The sequence below is a fragment of the Pristiophorus japonicus genome, chromosome 7 (assembly GCF_044704955.1).
Source record: "Pristiophorus japonicus isolate sPriJap1 chromosome 7, sPriJap1.hap1, whole genome shotgun sequence".
NCBI classification, from domain to species: domain Eukaryota; kingdom Metazoa; phylum Chordata; class Chondrichthyes; family Pristiophoridae; genus Pristiophorus; species Pristiophorus japonicus.
This window is the reverse complement of record NC_091983.1, coordinates 178,768,958-178,786,847: the sequence shown is the minus strand read 5'-3', so window position 1 is coordinate 178,786,847 and position 17,890 is coordinate 178,768,958. Positions and strand designations below refer to the sequence as shown.

Here is a 17,890-nt window from a genome sequence, read left to right as displayed (position 1 = left end):
GCAGCATGCTATAGACATGGCTAAACGATCTCGCAATCAACAGATCAGATCAAAGCTCTGCAGTCCTGCCACATTTAGTCATGAATGGTGGTGGGCCATTAAGCAACTCCATGAATATCCCCATCCTCAATGGTGATAGAGCCCAGCATGTGAGTGCACAAGTCAAAACTGAAACATTTGCAGCCATCTTGAGCCAGAAGTACCGAATGGATGATCCATATTGGCCTCCTCCGGAGATCCCCACCATCACAGAAGCTAGTCTTCAGCCAATTTGATTCACTCCACGTGATATCAAGAAACGGCTGAGTGCACTGGATACAGCAAAGGCTATGGGCCCCAATAACATCCCGGATGTCATGCTGAAGACTTGTACTCCAGAACTAGTCGCGCCTCTAGCCAAGCTGCTCCAGTACAGCTACAACACTGGCATCTATCCGACAATATGGAAAACTGCCCAGGTATGTCCTGTCCACAAAAAGTAGGACAAATGCAATCCATCAATGCAATCCAATCCATCCAATTACGCCCCATCAGTCTACTCTCAATCATCAGCAAAGTGATGGAAGGTGTCGTTGACAGTGCTATCAAACGGCACTTATCAATAACTTGTTCACTGATGCCCAGTTTGGATTCCCCCAGGACAACTGAGCTCCAGACTTCATTACAGCCTTGGTTCAGCATGGCCAAAAGAGCTGAATTCCAGAGGTGAGATGACAGTGATTGCCTTTGACATCAAGGTAGCATTTGACTAAGTATGGCATCAAGGAGCACTAGTAAAACTGAAGTCAGTGGGAATTGGGGAAAACTCTCCACTGGCTGGAGTCATACCTAGCACAAAGGAAGATGGTTGTGGATTGGATGTCAATCATCACAGCCTCAAGGCATCGCTGCAGGAGTTTCTCAGGGCAGTGTCCTAAGCCCAACCATCTTCAGCTGCTTCATCAATGACCTTCCCTGCATCATAAGTTTAGAAGTAGGGATGTTCGCTGATGACTGCGCAGTGTTCAGTGCCATTCGAAACCCCTCAGATAATGGAGCAGTCCATGCCCGCATGCAGCAAGACCTGGACAACATTCAGACTTGGGCTGATAAGTGGCAAGTAATATTCGTGCCACACAAGTGCCAGGCAATGACTATCTCCAACAAGCAAGAGTCTAACCATCGCCCCATGACATTCAACGACATTACCATTGCCGAATCCTGCGCCATCACATCCTGGGGGTCACCTTTGACCAGAAACTTAACTGGACCAGCCACATAAATACTGTGGCAACAAGAGCAGGTCAGAGGCTGGGTATTCTGCGGCGAGTGTCTCATTTCCTGACTCCCCAAAGCCTTTCCACCATCTACAAGGCACAAGTCAGAAGTGTGATGGAATACTCTCCATTTGCCTGGTTGAGTGCAGCTCCAATAACACTCAAGAAGCTCAACACCATCCAGGACAAAACAGCCTGCTTGATTGGCATCCCATTCACCACCTTAAACATTCACTCCCTCCACCACTGGCGTACCATGGCTGCAATGTGTACCATCCACAAGATGCACTGCAGTAACTCGCCACGGCTTCTTCAACAGCACATTCGAAACCCCCGACCTCTACCATCTAGAAGGACAAGTGCAGCAGGCACATAAGAACACCACCACCTCCAAGTTCCCTTCTAAGTCACACACCATCTAGACTTGTAAATACATCGCTGATCCTTCATTGTCGCTGGGTCAAAATCCTGGAACTTCCTCCCTAATAGCACTGTGGGAGTACCTTCACCATACGGACTGCAGCGGTTCAAGAAGGCTGCTCACCACCACCTCCTTGAGGGCAATTTGGGATGGGCAATAAATGCTGGCCTTGCCAGAGATGACCACATGCCTGGAACAAATATTTTTAAAAAAAACCTCTACTTCCAACACTAACTGAAGATGATGTCAACATTTATTCAGACCTTCCAGGCCTGCAACAGAAGGGGCTCCTGCAGTCCATATGCAGATTAGAGAACCAAGATATGAGATGGAGTTGTGGCAAAATGGGGTAAGTGACTGCTGGGAGCGAAGGCTCTGGCCGACACCAACCTGTCGCCTGAGTACCGTGAAGAGTGTCAACTTCACAACGAGTACGCCTCTTTGCCAAAGCCCCTCACTTGAGGACTGTAATCATTTTTTAAAATTAGTCATTCATGGGGTGTGGGTGTCGCTGGCAAGGCCAACAGTTATTGCCTATCCCTAATTGACCTTGAGAAGGTGGTGGTGAGTCTTGAAGGTAGTCTATGGACACTTAGAACATCATATTGCGTGACGTGACACAAGCTGCCCTGCATAGGTCTTTCCACAACATGTGAAGGTAGATATCCAATATATCAGACATCAGTTTGTGACAAAAGCTTCAAAAAGTAAATTAAGCCAAGCTTATGTAGAGATGCAGGGGCCGAAATTTTAATTTTAAATTTTAACTCAGCCCATGGGGCAGAAATTCAAGTCTTAGAATTTTATTTCCAGCGGGGCGGTGTTCTGGGCGGGTGCGGGGCAGAAGTGGCCTTCAGTCAGGTCGGCCGCTCCTCCCAGTTATTAGCGTCACAACTTCCCAGTTAAAGGGGAGGGCAGCTGCGAACTCTGCATGGGGTTTAGTTATGTTCACTGGGCCACCAGGGAGGGTTTCAACCGGTCCTGGTACCCAAGAGAGGGTGCCGGGCTGCCTGTTGGCGGCCTGGTTGAACTCGTGGGCACCATTGTCGGGCCGACCTGGCAGTCGGCCGACAAATAAAATAAAATGGCGTTCACGGCAGTGCGCCCTCCCCTTTAAGGGCAGACAGGCCACTAAGGCATACACAGCTTCCTGCCGGCGGCCGATCTGCTCCCGCAGGACAATTTTCTGCACGGGCCGGAAAAGGGGTTGTGGCCGGTCGGTGGGGGGTCCGTAGGTGCTCGACAGGGCGGGAGCACGGGCAGACACGGTAGCGATTACCGCTGAAAAATCCAGATAGGGCAATTTAAAAAATGGTCCATACTCCGCACCAACTAGGCGGAAAGTCATTACCGACCTGTGGCCGCATCTTTCAGGCAGTCACAGCCCTTAAAGAAAGGGGAAATTTCAGCCCTGCAGTCTCTTCACATACTGGTTTATATAAGCCAGTAATCAGTTGCAGCCGTATAGCAAAAGATTGTGCAAATTGGAGGGGAAACTAAAAGTTGCAAATATTAGGAATTTCGACATAATTTTAAAAAAAAATCTTTTTTCCCTCCCCATCCCCCAGGTCTTTTTTACCGGAAATGCAACTTGCTCTCAAAGATGGATATCTCACACGACAGTAGATTGTTGTGCTTTCAGCTACCTCCTGGATGTCATTTAACAATACCTGTTGGACAACACATTTATCTCAAAAGTAGCATTCAAGGTACAACAACAGTTTCCCTTTATACAGTTTCCCAGAACACTTAAATTGAGAGGATTTACATGAATAAGCAGGGTCCAATTGTAATGACTTCTATTTTATGTCGCATCAAAGGGTAATAGGATAAACTTGAAGGCGCAAGTGTTAGACAGTTTCGCAATTATTAGGTCTCCTTTTAACGTCACTCTCTATGAGCCATTGATCCATTGGGAGGATGTGGATACCTGTGTTTTCCACTGAACGGGCGCTGTCTACATGAAAAAGTATTTGCCGATGTTTGTTATTATTTACGTGCAATGATTTGTAAATTGCATCAAAATCTATTGAGACATCATCACCATATATGGTGCATAACTTTTAAACTCTTTTCCCCCTCAAGCAAAACTAAAGGTTTTCCGACCACTTCTCAATAAAATAATGCTATTGAGTTGAGATCAGTTCACAAACGCATGATCTGAGCATAACTCAGCTGTAACAGGGCACTGCTGTAATTGCATCTCTAGTGTAGTACATTTTTATTTCTTTCCCTTTACTCCTAAAGGCCATAAATAATGCTGTGGGTGATGACCCTCCTTAACCCACAATTTTACAATTATTTTAAATAGAACTTAAAGCCGAGTGCCCTTTTATTAAAGGGACACTAGAACAACCAAATTAACAAATAAAACTTTACAGTGAACTTAAACCAATCAAATTAAAATTTGGTTGCTGTGGGTGTTGATGCGCTCCAGTCCCTCTGGAGCCCACCTCGCGGAAGGCCGCAAGCGTACCGGTGGACACCACATGCTTCATCTCCAGGGACATCCTGGCGCGAACGTAGCCACGTCAAAGGCGCAGGCAGTCGGGCTGAACGACCCCCTCAACCGCCCTCTGCCTGGACCTATTAATGGCCACCTTGGCCAGGCCCAGGAGCTGTCCTACGAGGAAGCCCTCCGACCAGCCCGCTCCCCTCCGCATCATGTGCCCAAAGAACAGGAGCTTGGGACTGAAGTGCAGCCAAAAATCACGGAGCAGCCCTTCAAATAATTGAAGAGGGACTGCAACCTCACACACTGAACATAAACATGGAACACGGACTCCTCCAGACCGCAGAAATTGCAGGCGTCCTGGGAGTCTGTGAACCGACTTTAAAAACTTATTGCACGGGATTGCCCCACGCAAATCCCTCCAGGCCAAATCCTCAATAAATAAAGGAAGGACTCCCGCAGAGAGAGGCCTCCATCCACCATTTTACATGTTTGAATGTGGAATCACAGCTGAGCCAAATCATATCCTCATCTGGTATCCATGTGATTCCAGCAGGAAGCACACTGGTTACCAATCAGAACGAAGAACACTGGCTGGACATTTCCCGTCCCCTCAACCTTGAGACACCATAGCCAAGTATAATTCACACTACTGTTGTCCAAGCAGAGAAGAATCCAGGACTCTCTGCTCACCGTGGCTTAGAGGCACACTATGCAGTGTATTTACTGACAACCACGAAGCAAGGGCATGTGTTTTTTTTTCTAAATGGACCAGCAAGATGTCTTTGCCTTCAGTTTCTCAGCAAGGATGTGATTTTATTATACTACCCTTTCATTCTCATCTTCTCCCAGATGTAGAAGTAGTTAGGCCGTATACCCCTGTGCTGCCATCCTTGTATCCAGAACCAAAGGATGATGATCATACCTGTACAAATATCTACTTAATGATCAAAATCTATCCTGATGGATTGCAAACACCACTTATTGACAAGCTTCAAATCGGTAAGAGAACAGATTTTGATTTTAGTTCTCTGCTCCTACTGTTGATTGCAATAGTTTTTATGTACAAGTAGAGGGGAATTGCAGAACTAGCTGTGAATATAAGAATTAGAAACAGGAGTAGGCCATCTAGCCGCTCGAGCCTGCTCCGCCATTCAAGATCATGGCTGATCTGGCCGTGGACTCAGCTCCACTTACCCGCCTGCTCCCCGTAACCCTTAATTCCCTTATTGGTTAAAAATCTATCTATCTGTGATTTGAATATATTCAATGAGCTAGCCTCAACTGCTTCCTTGGGCAGAGAATTCCACAGATTCACAACCCTCTGGGAGAAGAAATTCCTTCTCAACTCAGTTTTAAATTGGCTTCCCTCTATTTTGAGGCTGTGCCCCTTAGTTCTAGTCTCCCCGACCTCTCTGCCTCTATCTTGTCTATCCCTTTCATTATTTTAAATGTTTCTACAAGATCACCCCTCATCCTTCTGAACTCCAACAAGTAAGGACCCAGTCTACTCAATCTATCATCATAAGGTAACCCCCTCATCCCCGGAATCAGCCTAGTGAATTGTCTCCGTACCCCCTCCAAGGCTAGTATATCCTTCCTTAAGTAAGGTGACCAAAACTGCACGCAGTACTCCAGGTGCGGCCTCACCAATACCCTGTACAGTTGCAGCAGGACCTCCCTGCTTTTGTACTCCATCCCTCTCGCAATGAAGGCCAACATTCCATTCGCCTTCCTGATTACCTGCTGCACCTGCAAACTAACTTTTTAGGATTCATGCACAAGGACCCCCAGGTCCCTCTGCACCGCAGCATGTTGTAATTTCTCCCCATTCAAATAATATTCCCTTTTACTGTTTTTTTTTTCCCAAGGTGGATGACCTCACATTTTACGACATTGTATTCCATCTGTCAAACCTTAGCCCATTAACTTAACCTATCTAAATCTCTTTGCAGCCTCTCTGTGTCCTCTACACAACCCGCTTTCCCACTAATCTTTGTGTCATCTGCAAAGTTTGTTACACTACACTCTGTACCCTCTTCCAGATCATCTATGTATATTGTAAACAGTTGTGGTCCCAGCACCGATCCCTGTGGCACACCACTAACCACCGATTTCCAACCCGAAAAGGACCCATTTATCCCGACTCTCTGCTTTCTGTTAGCCAGCCAATTCTCTATCCATGCTAATACATTTCCTCTGACTCCGCGTTCCTTTATCTTCTGCAGTAACCTTTTGTGTGGCACCTTATCGAATGCCTTTTGGAAATCTAAATACACCACATCCATCGATACACCTCTATCCACCATGCTCGTTATATCCTCAAAGAATTCCAGTAAATTAGTTAAACATGATTTCCCCTTCATGAATCCATGTTGCGTCTGCTTGATTGCACTATTCCTATCTAGATGTCCTGCTATTTCTTCCTTAATGATAGCTTCAAGCATTTTCCCCACTACAGATGTTAAACTAACCGGCCTATAGTTACCTGCCTTTTGTCTGCCCCCTTTTTTAAACAGAGGCGTTACATTAGCTGCTTTCCAATCCGCTAGTACCTCCCCAGAGTCCAGAGAATTTTGGTAGATTATAACAAATGCATCTGCTATAACTTCCGCCATCTCTTTTAATACCCTGGGATGCATTTCATCAGGACCAGGGGACTTGTCTACCTTGAGTCCCATTAGCCTGTCCAGCACTACCCCACTAGTGATAGTGATTATCTCAAGATACTCCTTTCCCACATTCCCGTGACCAGCAATTTTTGACATGGTTTTTGTGTCTTCCACTGTGAAGACCGAAGCAAAATAATTGTTTAAGGTCTCGGCCATTTCCACATTTCCCATTATTAAATCCCCCTTCTCATCTTCTAAGGGACCAACATTTACTTTAGTCACTCTTTTCCGTTTTATATATCGGTAAAAGCTTTTATTATCAGTGCAACTGTGTATCTATGTATTTAGCATGCATCTGTAACCCAGCAGTTTGTGTTCCATTGCAAAATTGTATTCTATAATTGATTTTATTGTTAGATTAATTGGCTCAGAGAGAGATGATGGTGAATGAGTTAAAGCACAAACAAATAACTTCAGGGCGGGGATGTGCTTGCTCAATTTGGATACAATCAGTTAACAGGATGTTAGACAATTACTGTGACTGGTCAGAAAATAAATGTTTCAAAAGTTTCTGATTTTAGCAAGTAATCATAAATATAATTTTAAGTTTTTATTTTACAAATCCTTCACGAATTCTCCTAACGGTCATTGATTCAGAGCAGGAACCTTTGTGTTTACTGCATTCATGCAGTGTACAGTGAACTGAAGTCCCAGCTTCATGTTCGGACATGCAGACAGCAGGAAAGTGAAATCGTGGAAAATATATAATCAAAAATACCGAATGCGTCATTTTGAAAATAAAATCCATTTTCTTTTATCCCTCCATAGGCTAATTTATGCCACTCTAAATGATCACCCAGAAGTCAGGAAATTCTAAATGAAAATTGGAATTAAGAACATAAGAAAAAGGAGCCATTTAGCCCCTCGAGCCTGCTCCACCATTTAATACGATCATGGCTGATCCGATTATGGACTCAGGTCCACTTCTCTGCCCGCTCCCCATAACCCCTTATTCCCTTATCGGTTAAGAAACTGTCTATCTCTGTCTTAAATTTATTCAATGGACCCAGCTTCCACAGCTCTCTGAGGCAGTGAATTCCACAGATTTACAACCCTCTGAGAGAAGAAATTCCTCCTCATTTCAATTTTAAATAGGCGGCCCCTTATTCTAAGATTATGCCCCCTAGTTCTAGTCTGCCCAATCAATGGAAACATCCTCTCTGCATCCACCTTGTCAAGCCCCCTCATAATCTTATACATTTTGATAAGATCATCTCTCATTCTTCTGAATTCCAATGAGTAGAGGCCCAACCTACTCAACCTTTCCTCATAAGTCAATCCCCACATCTCCAAAATACTGCCAATAAACAGTTAAAATCATAGAATGGTTACAGCATGGAAGAAGGCCATTCGGCCCATCGAGCTCATGCCGACTCTCAGCTGGTCCCACTCCCCCGTAGCCCTCATTTTTTTTCCATCAGATACTTACCCAATTCCCTTTTGAAAGATAAAATTGAGTCTGCCTCCACCACCCTTTCCGGCAGTGCATTCCAGATCGTAACCACTCGCTGTGTAAAAAAAGCTTTTGTTCTTTTGCCAATCATCTTAAATCTGTGTCCTCCAATTCCTCGACCCTTCTACCAATGGGAACAGTTTCTCTGTATCTACTCTGTCCAGACCCCTGATAAAGTGCAACATCCCCACTGACACCTGAGAGTCCCTGGCCAAAGGCCGCCCTAAGTGGAGGAAGTGCATCCGGGAGGGCGCTGAACACCTCTAGTCTCATCGCCGAGAGCATGCAGAAATCAAGAGCAGGCAGCGGAAAGAGCTGTCCCACCCACCCTTTCCCTCAACAACAACCTGTCCCACCTGTGACGGGGACTGTGGTTCTCGTATTGGACTGTTCAGCCACCTAAGGACTCATTTTTAGAGTGGAAGCAAGTCTTCCTCGATTCCAAGGGACTGCCTATGATGATGGTGATGATTTTGAACACCTCTATCAAATTTCCTCTCAATCTTCTCTGCTCCAAGGAGAACAACCCCAGCTTTTCTCTAGTCTATCAACGTAACTGAAGTCCCTCATTCCTGGAATCATTCTCGTAAATCTTTTCTGCACCTTCTCTAAGGCCTTCACATCCTTCCTAAAGTGTGGTGCCCAGAATTGGACACAGTGATCCAGTTGGGGCCGAACCAGTGTTTTATACAGGTTCTTCATAATTTCCACACTTTTGTACTCTATGGGGTGGAAATTCGGTTTGAGGCTATCTCGGGTGCTAATGGGGGCGGGACGGTAAATTTTGCGGCGGGAAATCGTTTGCGCCTGCAGCCACAAAATTCATGAGCTGGGCCCTGAGTGTGGAGCAGAGCGCTCAGGGAAGCACTGCACACCTCTTTTAGGGCGCTAGGCCGACTGAGAAACTGAAAATCCTGAGCTAACGTGCCAGCCAATACCTTGCTCATCACACAAAAACATAATTCGCCAAAATAAAAACAATCACACTTACCTGATGTATTTATTCCTTCCCTCACCGCCGCCGGAACAGCTTGTAGTGCCCGCTTTCCCAGGCGGTCCCACTAGGGCGCGCTATGGGGCGCTACGGGTCCCGCTGCAGACAAATTTCGGAGCGGCTGGACTTTCCAGGGCAGTACTGTTCCGCGCCGCCGGCACAGGCACGCTGAATGTGCTGGGCAGCGCGAATGCCGGCACTCGCGGCTTCGACCTCTTTAGCGCCCCTGTTCCGACCCTTTCCAGGGGTGCTAAGCTACCTCTATTTATGAAGCCCAGGATCCCGTAAGCCTTTTTAACTGCTTTCTCAACCTGTCCTGCCACCTTCAATGGTTTATGCACATGTACCCCCAAGTCTCTCTGTTCATGCACCCCCTTTAGAAACATAGAAAATAGGTGCAGGAGTAGGCCATTCGGATTGTACCATATGTCCTCTCTTCATTCTTTCTATCAAAATACATCAGTTCACATTATTCTGCGTTAAATTTCATCTGCCACGTGTCTGCCCATTTCACCAGCCTGTCTATGTCTTCCTGAACTCTATCACTCTCCTCCTGACTGTTCACCATACTTACAGATTTTATGTCATGTCCTGATTTTAAAATTGTGCCTTATACACCTATGTCCAAGTCATTAGTTAGTGCAGCGCCATCTGTAAAGACAAAAGGCAGGTTATTGAATCAGGTGTTACCCATTATTTTTATTTCAATGTGGTTTGTCTGCTATATTTGATTTGAATCAAGACCACTAAAATGGACAGTGAATGTATAGCCAAAAGATTTTATCTGCAGATTGCATATTCTTTTATATTTAATATATTGAAATAAGAATCCATAGGCTGGATTTTTGGCTCCCTTGCACCCCAGAGGGGCGGCAAAGAGTGTTTTAAGGTGTAACGGAGGGCGACCAGCTTTTACCGGCCAGTCCGCAAATTTGGCTCAGGGTTTGCGGCGGCACAAAACTTACCGCCCCGCCTCTAGTTTCAATGAGATCATGACGTCAATCGTGATGGCTGCAAAATTGTCCATAACACTGCATTCTATGCCCACCCCAAATGACGCCTGAAAAACCAGGCGGTCCCACGGTCCAGTATGCGGTATTTGCCACATATTTAAATTGAGGAAGGAGGATCCTACCTCACAGGTCATTATTGACTGCAACCTTTTCACACAGCACGCTGCCTGAAGCTCTGACTTGAAAGCGACAGTTTTATCTGCCATTACAGTGTCCTTACAAATTCAGTGAGAGAATTTAATGGGGCATTACGAGTTCACCAGCATATCATACTCCATGCTATTGTTAGGCAGCATCAAGATAGAAGAGGAGAGGCCGAAGATATCTGGGGAGGAGGGCTTACCCCCCCAAGGGTTTACAGGCACCAACGCTCATATCTCCAGCTCTCTGAGAAGGCTGCGCTTCCGAAAGGAAATGCTGACAGAGATATGCCATCTCCTACAGAGAGACCTACAGTCTTGCAGTGCCAACAGGACTGCGCTGCCCGTCGCAGTGAAGGTGACTGAGGCGCTGGCCTGCTATGCCTCTGGTTCCTTCCAGGCAGCAGCAGGGGACATATGCAGCATCTCTCAGTATGCTGCACATCGCTGCTTTCTCCAAGTCACAAAGGCTCTGTACGACACAGAATGGAGTTCATAAAGTTCCCAATGAGCAGGGACAGCCAGAATGAGCGGGCACGTGGCTTTGGCAGAATTGCAGACTTCCCGAGGGTTCAAGGAGCCATTGACTGCACACACGTGGCCTTGCGAGCACCATTTCACAACGCAGAGGTATTCAGAAACCGAAAGGGATACCACTCCCTAAATTTGTAACTGGTGTGCGACCACACATAGTGCAACCTCGCAGTGAATGCCCACTATCTAGGGTGCGCACATGATGCTTTCATCTTGCGTGAGAGCACTGTCCCACGATTGTTTCAGCGACCAAGTGAACGCCATGGCTGGCTGCTCAGGGACAAGGGATCTGGCCTAGCCACCTGGCTCATGACCCCCCTCCTCAACCCCACCACAGAAGCAGAGCAGCGCGCTAATGAGAGTCATGCGACCACCCGCAACATCATCGAACAAACAATTGGGATGCTAAAACAGCGATTACGATGCCTGGACCGCTCTGGAGGCAGACTGCAATTCTCCCCTCAACAGATCTCCGAAGTCATTGTGGTGTGCTGCATGCTGCACAACTTGGCTATAATGAGGGGCTACTCATTGTCAGTGGGGATTGCAGGCCCACCTCCGGAGGAGGAGGAGGACGATGAAGAGGAGCCTGGGGAGGCCACGTGGAGATGCTGCAAGTCAAGAGTCGCACACCACCAGCTCATAATGGACCGGTTCTCTTGAATGGAGGAAGCTAATAGTGGCCACGCTATGTGCCAGCATGAAGGCACATCTCCAGTGAACTTTAGAATGATACACACAACACTAATGGCAAAGGGTCAAATTGACATTTTACTCCAACAGAGTAACAAACAGTCCCCCCCACCAAAAGAAAACTATACAATAAACAACATTCTGCTGCAAGGCACTCGTGGAATGAAGTGGATTAATTCAACTTAATTATTTACATGCGTCACAACAATAAATCAGGGCATTTCCACAACGTCCCACACCTTAATGGGACTTGCCCTGTGATTTGCCCCCTTTCCCTTCGTCCACCTCCCACGCCTGTTGCTCCTTCTCCTCCTCAATGAGGCCTCAGTGCCTACTGCAAGGCTACTTGAGGGCTGCTGTGTTAGTGGGCCAGACAGTGCAGGCGACCTAGGGCGATGTCTTGGACCAGCTCTGGGCCCGGCTGTGGACTGCTGCGCTTCAGCAACAGTAGCAGCAGTCTCTGATGGATCGGGAGTGGACCGCGTTAAGTGCAAAGTCGGAGAGTCAGTGGTGGGAGCCGGAACGCTGTCATCCTGAGGAAGGACAGCACCTTCCATTTCCTGGGGATCACTGACACTCACACGGGGCAAGGAAGGGCTCGCTGGAGTTCTCAAATGCATGGACAATGCGTGAGGCGGCCTCTGCCATACTCACAGCAAGTGTGTCTATGCTCAGCTGGACCCTATCCAATGCACCCATGAGCTTGCGGTACATTTCCATGTTCTTCCCTGGACATTGCCACAAGTTCTGGTCTACATTTGCTTGTCTCTGAGCAGGACTACTGTGCTGACTCACCTCTGTGGAGCTGGCCTCCAAGCTTCCCCTCCTGCTGGGCAATGCTGTAAGCCACTGGAGCCAGGAGCCGCAGAGTCATCAAACCCCTTAAAATTACCATCCTCCCCCGATGTTGTGTCGCCACACAGTGGGACTGATGGGGTCTCACGCTCATGGAACACACTGTCCTCCGCTCCCTCGTCATCTCCCCCGTGGCCAGACATGGACGCCTAATGCAAAGGCTGCTGTACTTCTGGCTGGTCTTCTGTAAGTACAAAACAACAGACGTGTGGTCAGCAACAGGAGAGGAGGCAGACAGATAAGAGGAAGGTGGCATTGGATATCTATTTGTAATGGGACTACGCCACTTGATATTAGAGCTCGAGGAATTCACATCAATCGCAAATGCCATTCACATACCGTCACTATCCGTAGGGGGCTTGGCCTCGCAGCTGGCCACTGCGAACTGGTGTGCCCATGAAAGCCAACACACTCTGCTCCATCTCAGTCAGCTCCTGAAGATCAGGTTGTCCGCCCCCAGTGCATTGCTGCTCCCTCCTATTATGCGATAACTTGGCCTGCAATGAGAGCAATAAGAAGGGTTGAGTAAGTATGCAACTTGTCTTGTGCCACATGTGCCTTCCATCGTACAATAGCTGTCACTGTGTGGAAGTGCAAATGTGTTCAGTTCAATCTGTGTGGCTGGTGACTGATCATGTTGGAAAAGTGGGAGAAGGTGAGAGCCAGGTAGCATAGCAGCTCATGGTGACCTCTGGACAACGAATAATAACAGTGGAAGGGGAGTGCGAGGAGGGTTGACCATGATCAGGGGACAAGAGGGTATGTGCATTATGAATGCAGAGGGCATGGCTGCAATAGTGAGCCAAAGCCTTCAGTTGACTTCATCAACCACACTATGGCCTGGAGCACATAGAGAAGGGGCAGCTCCATTAAAGACTTAACATTGTGCGAGACAGTGATCATGAAACCATGGCAAGGGTGCATAAATGTAAAGGGTACACACACTGACGATCCTCGTGAGGTAGTTGAACTTCTTGCGGCATTAGGTGGCAGTTCTGACCACAGTGTCTGCCACTGACACCTCTTGGACTATGTCCTTCCATATTCTTTTAAAGACACTGGGCACGGGCCTCCTTCCACCCACTACATGTAGTGCAGACCACCTCCTCTCTATGCCCTACACTAACTTCTCAGCAGCCGCTGCAGAGTAGAGGCGTGCCCTCTGTCTTCCCTCCTGTCGCGCCATTTCTCCAGCTGTGATGGAAGTGGGCCGGTGCATTTGCGCATTCGCAAAGGAAATCGGCGCACCCTAAAGTTGGAATGCGTCTGCACATGCGCGAAATGTAAATCTTTTTTAATCCCGTGATTTTTGACTGCGGCGGTAAAACTCCCTGATTTTGTGCCCCTGATCATGGAACCTCACTTTCTGCTGAATTTTGTGAACAAGAGCGCAAATCTTTTCCAGGTGGTATCATTACTGTCCCGAAATCGCAAAAGCCGAAAATCCAGCCCCATGTATTGGTGCTTGATATATATATTTTGTGTCTGACTGGGATATATAGCTAACTTTCACTAGAAATTATATTTTTCTCCATAAGGAATGTTGATGAAATTATGGCCTTTGTGAGAATGTGATTTTGTTCGGAGTAATATGTCAGCAGTGATGAGTTAGCAGTGTATCATGACCCATCTGCACTAATCAGTAAATTTCTTAAGCAGCTCGCCAACCACTTATACTAGCATAAATATAAAAGTTTCACATTTCAGCTGCAGAGTACATATATATATTTTTATTCATTCACGGAATGTGGGTGTTCCTGCCCATCCATGATTGCTCTTGAGAAGGTGGTGGTGAGCCACCTTCTTGAACCGCTGCAGTCTGTGTGGTAAAGGTACTCCCACTATGCTGTTAGGTATGGAGTTCCAGGAGTTTAACCCAGCGGCGATGAAAGAATAGTGATCTATTCGGAGAGCAGAATACCCAATCTCTGACCTGCTCTTGTAGCCACTGTATTTATGTAGCTGGTCCAGTTACGTTTCTGATCGATGTTGATGTTGGGAGAATTTGAGGATGGTAATGCCGTAGATTGTCAAGAGGAGTTGTTTAGACCCGCTCTTGTTGGAGATGCTCATTGCCTGGCATTTGTGTGGCGCGAATGTTACTTATATTTATTGATGAAATTACTGAATAGCAACAGTGGAAAAAGCTGGGGCTGGATTTTCGGCTTTGCTCATTTTGGGGCGGTAATGGCGACGGGGCGGTAAAGTTTACACTCGGGAACAGTTTGCGCCTCAGTCAGCAAAATTCGGCAGCTGGGCCCTGAGTGCAGGGCCGAGCATTAAGAGAGGCATTGCACACCTCTCTTAGGGCGCTAGGCCGGCTGGGCATGCAAAATTCCCGAGCTAAACAGCTGGGCTCGGAGCGCTCCAAGAGAAGCCTGGGAGAAAAAGAAGAACCTGAGGAAAAAACCACCAAAAACATACCCAATAAATAACTCACACCACCACAACAAAAATCACAAAAAAAAAATAGAAAGCAATCACACTTACCTGAGGTCGACATTACTTAGCTCACTGCAGCCGCTACAGCTTGGACCATCTGCTTTCACAGGCAGTCACAGCACGGCACTCTACCAAGCAACACGGTTCGAGCTTGAGCCAAAAATCGAGCTGGTGTCACAGGGGCGTTGCACACCGACTTGCCTCTTCTGGGCGGTAATGCTCCATGTCCCGCTGAAACCAGCCCCGAGAATCCTGGCGGGGCGCTGGAAGCTGGCCGCCCGATCGAAAGAGCTTACTGCGGCCATTGCCGCCCCTCTGGGCGAAAACAGAGGCAGCAACAAGCCGAAAATCCAGCTCATGATGCCTTAACGAGGCTCTACAAGTGCTGTTGTTAATGTTGTATTACAAGTGGGAACAAATCAACAAATAATGCATTAGAAATTAAAATAGGTATATATGCAAATTACCCATTCCATGATGGGGAGAGAATATACTGCAAGAAGGAATTCTTAAGAATGAAATAATTGTCTCTTAATTGTTTAAAGGCAAATATAGTGCCTGATAAAAGGACATAGTGCATAAAAGGTGATAGGGAACCAGACATTAAGAAACTCACTCCATACAAGTAAACTATTGTTGATTTTTTTTTGAGAGGGACAATTTTAAAAAGTTCGTAACTGTGGAGATTGTAGTGGAAGGCAGAACTAATGGTATGTTGTTTAAATAACCTACGACGTCAACATGTCTGTACACATTGTCTGTGCCCAAGGACATCTCATGATACCCAATGATCTATATCGGCATAGAGTAATGGGCATTCATGAAGTAGCAGAATTCCTTCATCTGTCTCCAAGCAAGTTGATGCCTCCTTTGACTGCATCGGCACCCGTAGAACAATAGTGGGAGTATTCATGAGAGATTCTCCTACTGTGCCATGACCTGCATAAGCACCGATGCCACTGCTGTAATGTGAAGAAAGATCTCCCTAAATGGGTGCATGGAGTAGCATAGGAGCAGCCAGCTGACATTCATCTCGGTGGTAGTTTTGTGTTGTAACCTCTCACAAGTAACATTAGGCACCACCTCTGAAAGCAGTGATTCCCACAACAACGTGGTACTGATGCAGGTCCAAGTAACCAGTCACCTGTATTCCCTATAGTTTGCTGCTGGTTCTTGATGTGTATAATGAGATGATTTGCAATGCAAGGCTTCAGGGCTCCTCCTCAATGGAGCAGTACAGGGCAAAGTCTCCTTTCCTACAGCCTCAAAATCATGAAGAGGCTTCAATAGCTCTGAGTTATAGAGATATAGCAGTGTCGGGCTTATTGTCTCATTGCCAGCTGTGCTGGGGAAGGTCAAAGGATGATAGGTCCAGACAAACACCAAATCGTCCGCATGCCCGACACAAGACTCCCAAAGCATGCGCTCTACTCTCAACTCCTACATGGCAAGCAAGCCCCAGGTGAGCAGAGGAAACATTTCAAGGACACCCTCAAATCTCCTTGATAAAGTGCAACATCCCCACCGGCACCTGGGAATCTCTGGCCGAAGTGAAGGAAGAGCATCTGGGAGGGCGCTGAGCACCTCGAATCTTGTCGACAAGCACAAGCAGCGGAAGGAGCGTGCGGCAAACCAGAATCCACACACATCCTTTTCCTTCAACGACTGAACGACTGTCTGTCATACCTGTGACAGAGACTGTGGGCCCAAGTTTCCGCCTTCTGTAAGAATGGCACACCTCCATATGGTGCGACGATTTTCTGGAATAAAAAGGGCACCGAAAACTTACCTTGTGATTCTGCGAGCTCCTCAGGACGTCTTCGTGCTTGGCATGGCGCAGCACAAGGGGTCGGGGGCGGAGCCAGGTTCCGGCACTGCGTGGGAGGGGCTGAAGCACGCCGCCCCTAGCCTTGGCCAAATGGGCTCACTGGGTGAACACTCGGGCCTCCCTCCCTCCCGTTCAGCCTCCCCCTCCTCTCCTCTCCCTCCCCCCACCTCTCCTCTCCCTCCCCCCACCTCTCCTCTCCCTCCCCCCACCTCTCCTCTCCCTCCCCCCACCTCTCCTCTCCCTCCCCCCACCTCTCCTCTCCCTCCCCCCACCTCTCCTCTCCCTCCCCCCACCTCTCCTCTCCCTCCCCCCACCTCTCCTCTCCCTCCCCCCACCTCTCCTCTCCCTCCCCCCACCTCTCCTCTCCCTCCCCCCACCTCTCCTCTCCCTCCCCCCACCTCTCCTCTCCCTCCCCCCCTCCTCTCCTCCTCCCTCTCCCTCACACCCGCCCTCCTCTCCCTCACACCCCCGCCCTCCTCTCCCTCACCCCCCCTCCTCCTCCCCTCCTCCCTCCCTCCTCTCCTCCTCCTCCTCCTCTCCTCCCCCTCCCTCCTCTCCCTCTGCCCTCTCCTCCCCTCCTTCCTCTCCCTCTGCCCCCCTCTCCTCCCCCTCCTCTCCCTCCCACCCTCTCATCTCCCCCCCTCTCCTCTCCCCCCTCTCCTTTCCCCCCTCTCCTCTCCCTCCACCCCTCTTATCTCCCCCCCTCTCCTCTCCCCCCTCTCCTTTCCCCCCTCTCCTCTCCCCCCCCTCCCTCTTCCCCCTCCTCTCTCCCCCCTCCCTCTTCCTCTCTCCTCTTCCTCCCTCCCCCTCCTCCTACCTCCCTCATCCTCCCTACCCCCCACCCTCCCTCCTCCTCCTCCCTCCCCTCCTCCTCTTCTCCCCCTCCTCCTCTCCTCCTCCTTCCCTCTCTCCACCCCTCCTCCTCCCTCCCTCCCTCCACCCCTCTCTCCCCCTCCTCCTCCCTCCCTCCCTCCACCCCTCCTCCCTCCCTCCCCTCTCCCCCTCCCTCCCTCCCTCCCCTCTCCCCCCTCCTCTACCCCCTCCCTCCTCTACCCCCTCCCTCCTCTACCCCCTCCCTCCTCTACCCCCTCCCTCCTCTACCCCCTCCCCTCCTCTACCCCCTCCCTCCCTCTACCC

General features: G+C 48.5%; 1 protein-coding gene across 3 annotated transcripts in view; it reads left to right on the top strand.

The window, feature by feature from the left end:
* Nucleotides 1-17,890, top strand: part of cyb5r4 (cytochrome b5 reductase 4) — a 166,359-nt gene that overhangs the window by 95,346 nt on the left and 53,123 nt on the right. For 2 of the 3 annotated variants that reach the window (XM_070885595.1, XM_070885596.1), the window contains exons 11-12: nt 3,246-3,386; nt 4,982-5,131. The exons of the other annotated variant lie outside the window; for it this stretch is intronic. In XM_070885595.1, the coding sequence (XP_070741696.1) occupies nt 3,246-3,386; nt 4,982-5,131 (291 nt within the window). The remainder of the gene's footprint in view (nt 1-3,245; nt 3,387-4,981; nt 5,132-17,890) is intronic. 3 annotated transcript variants of the gene reach the window in all.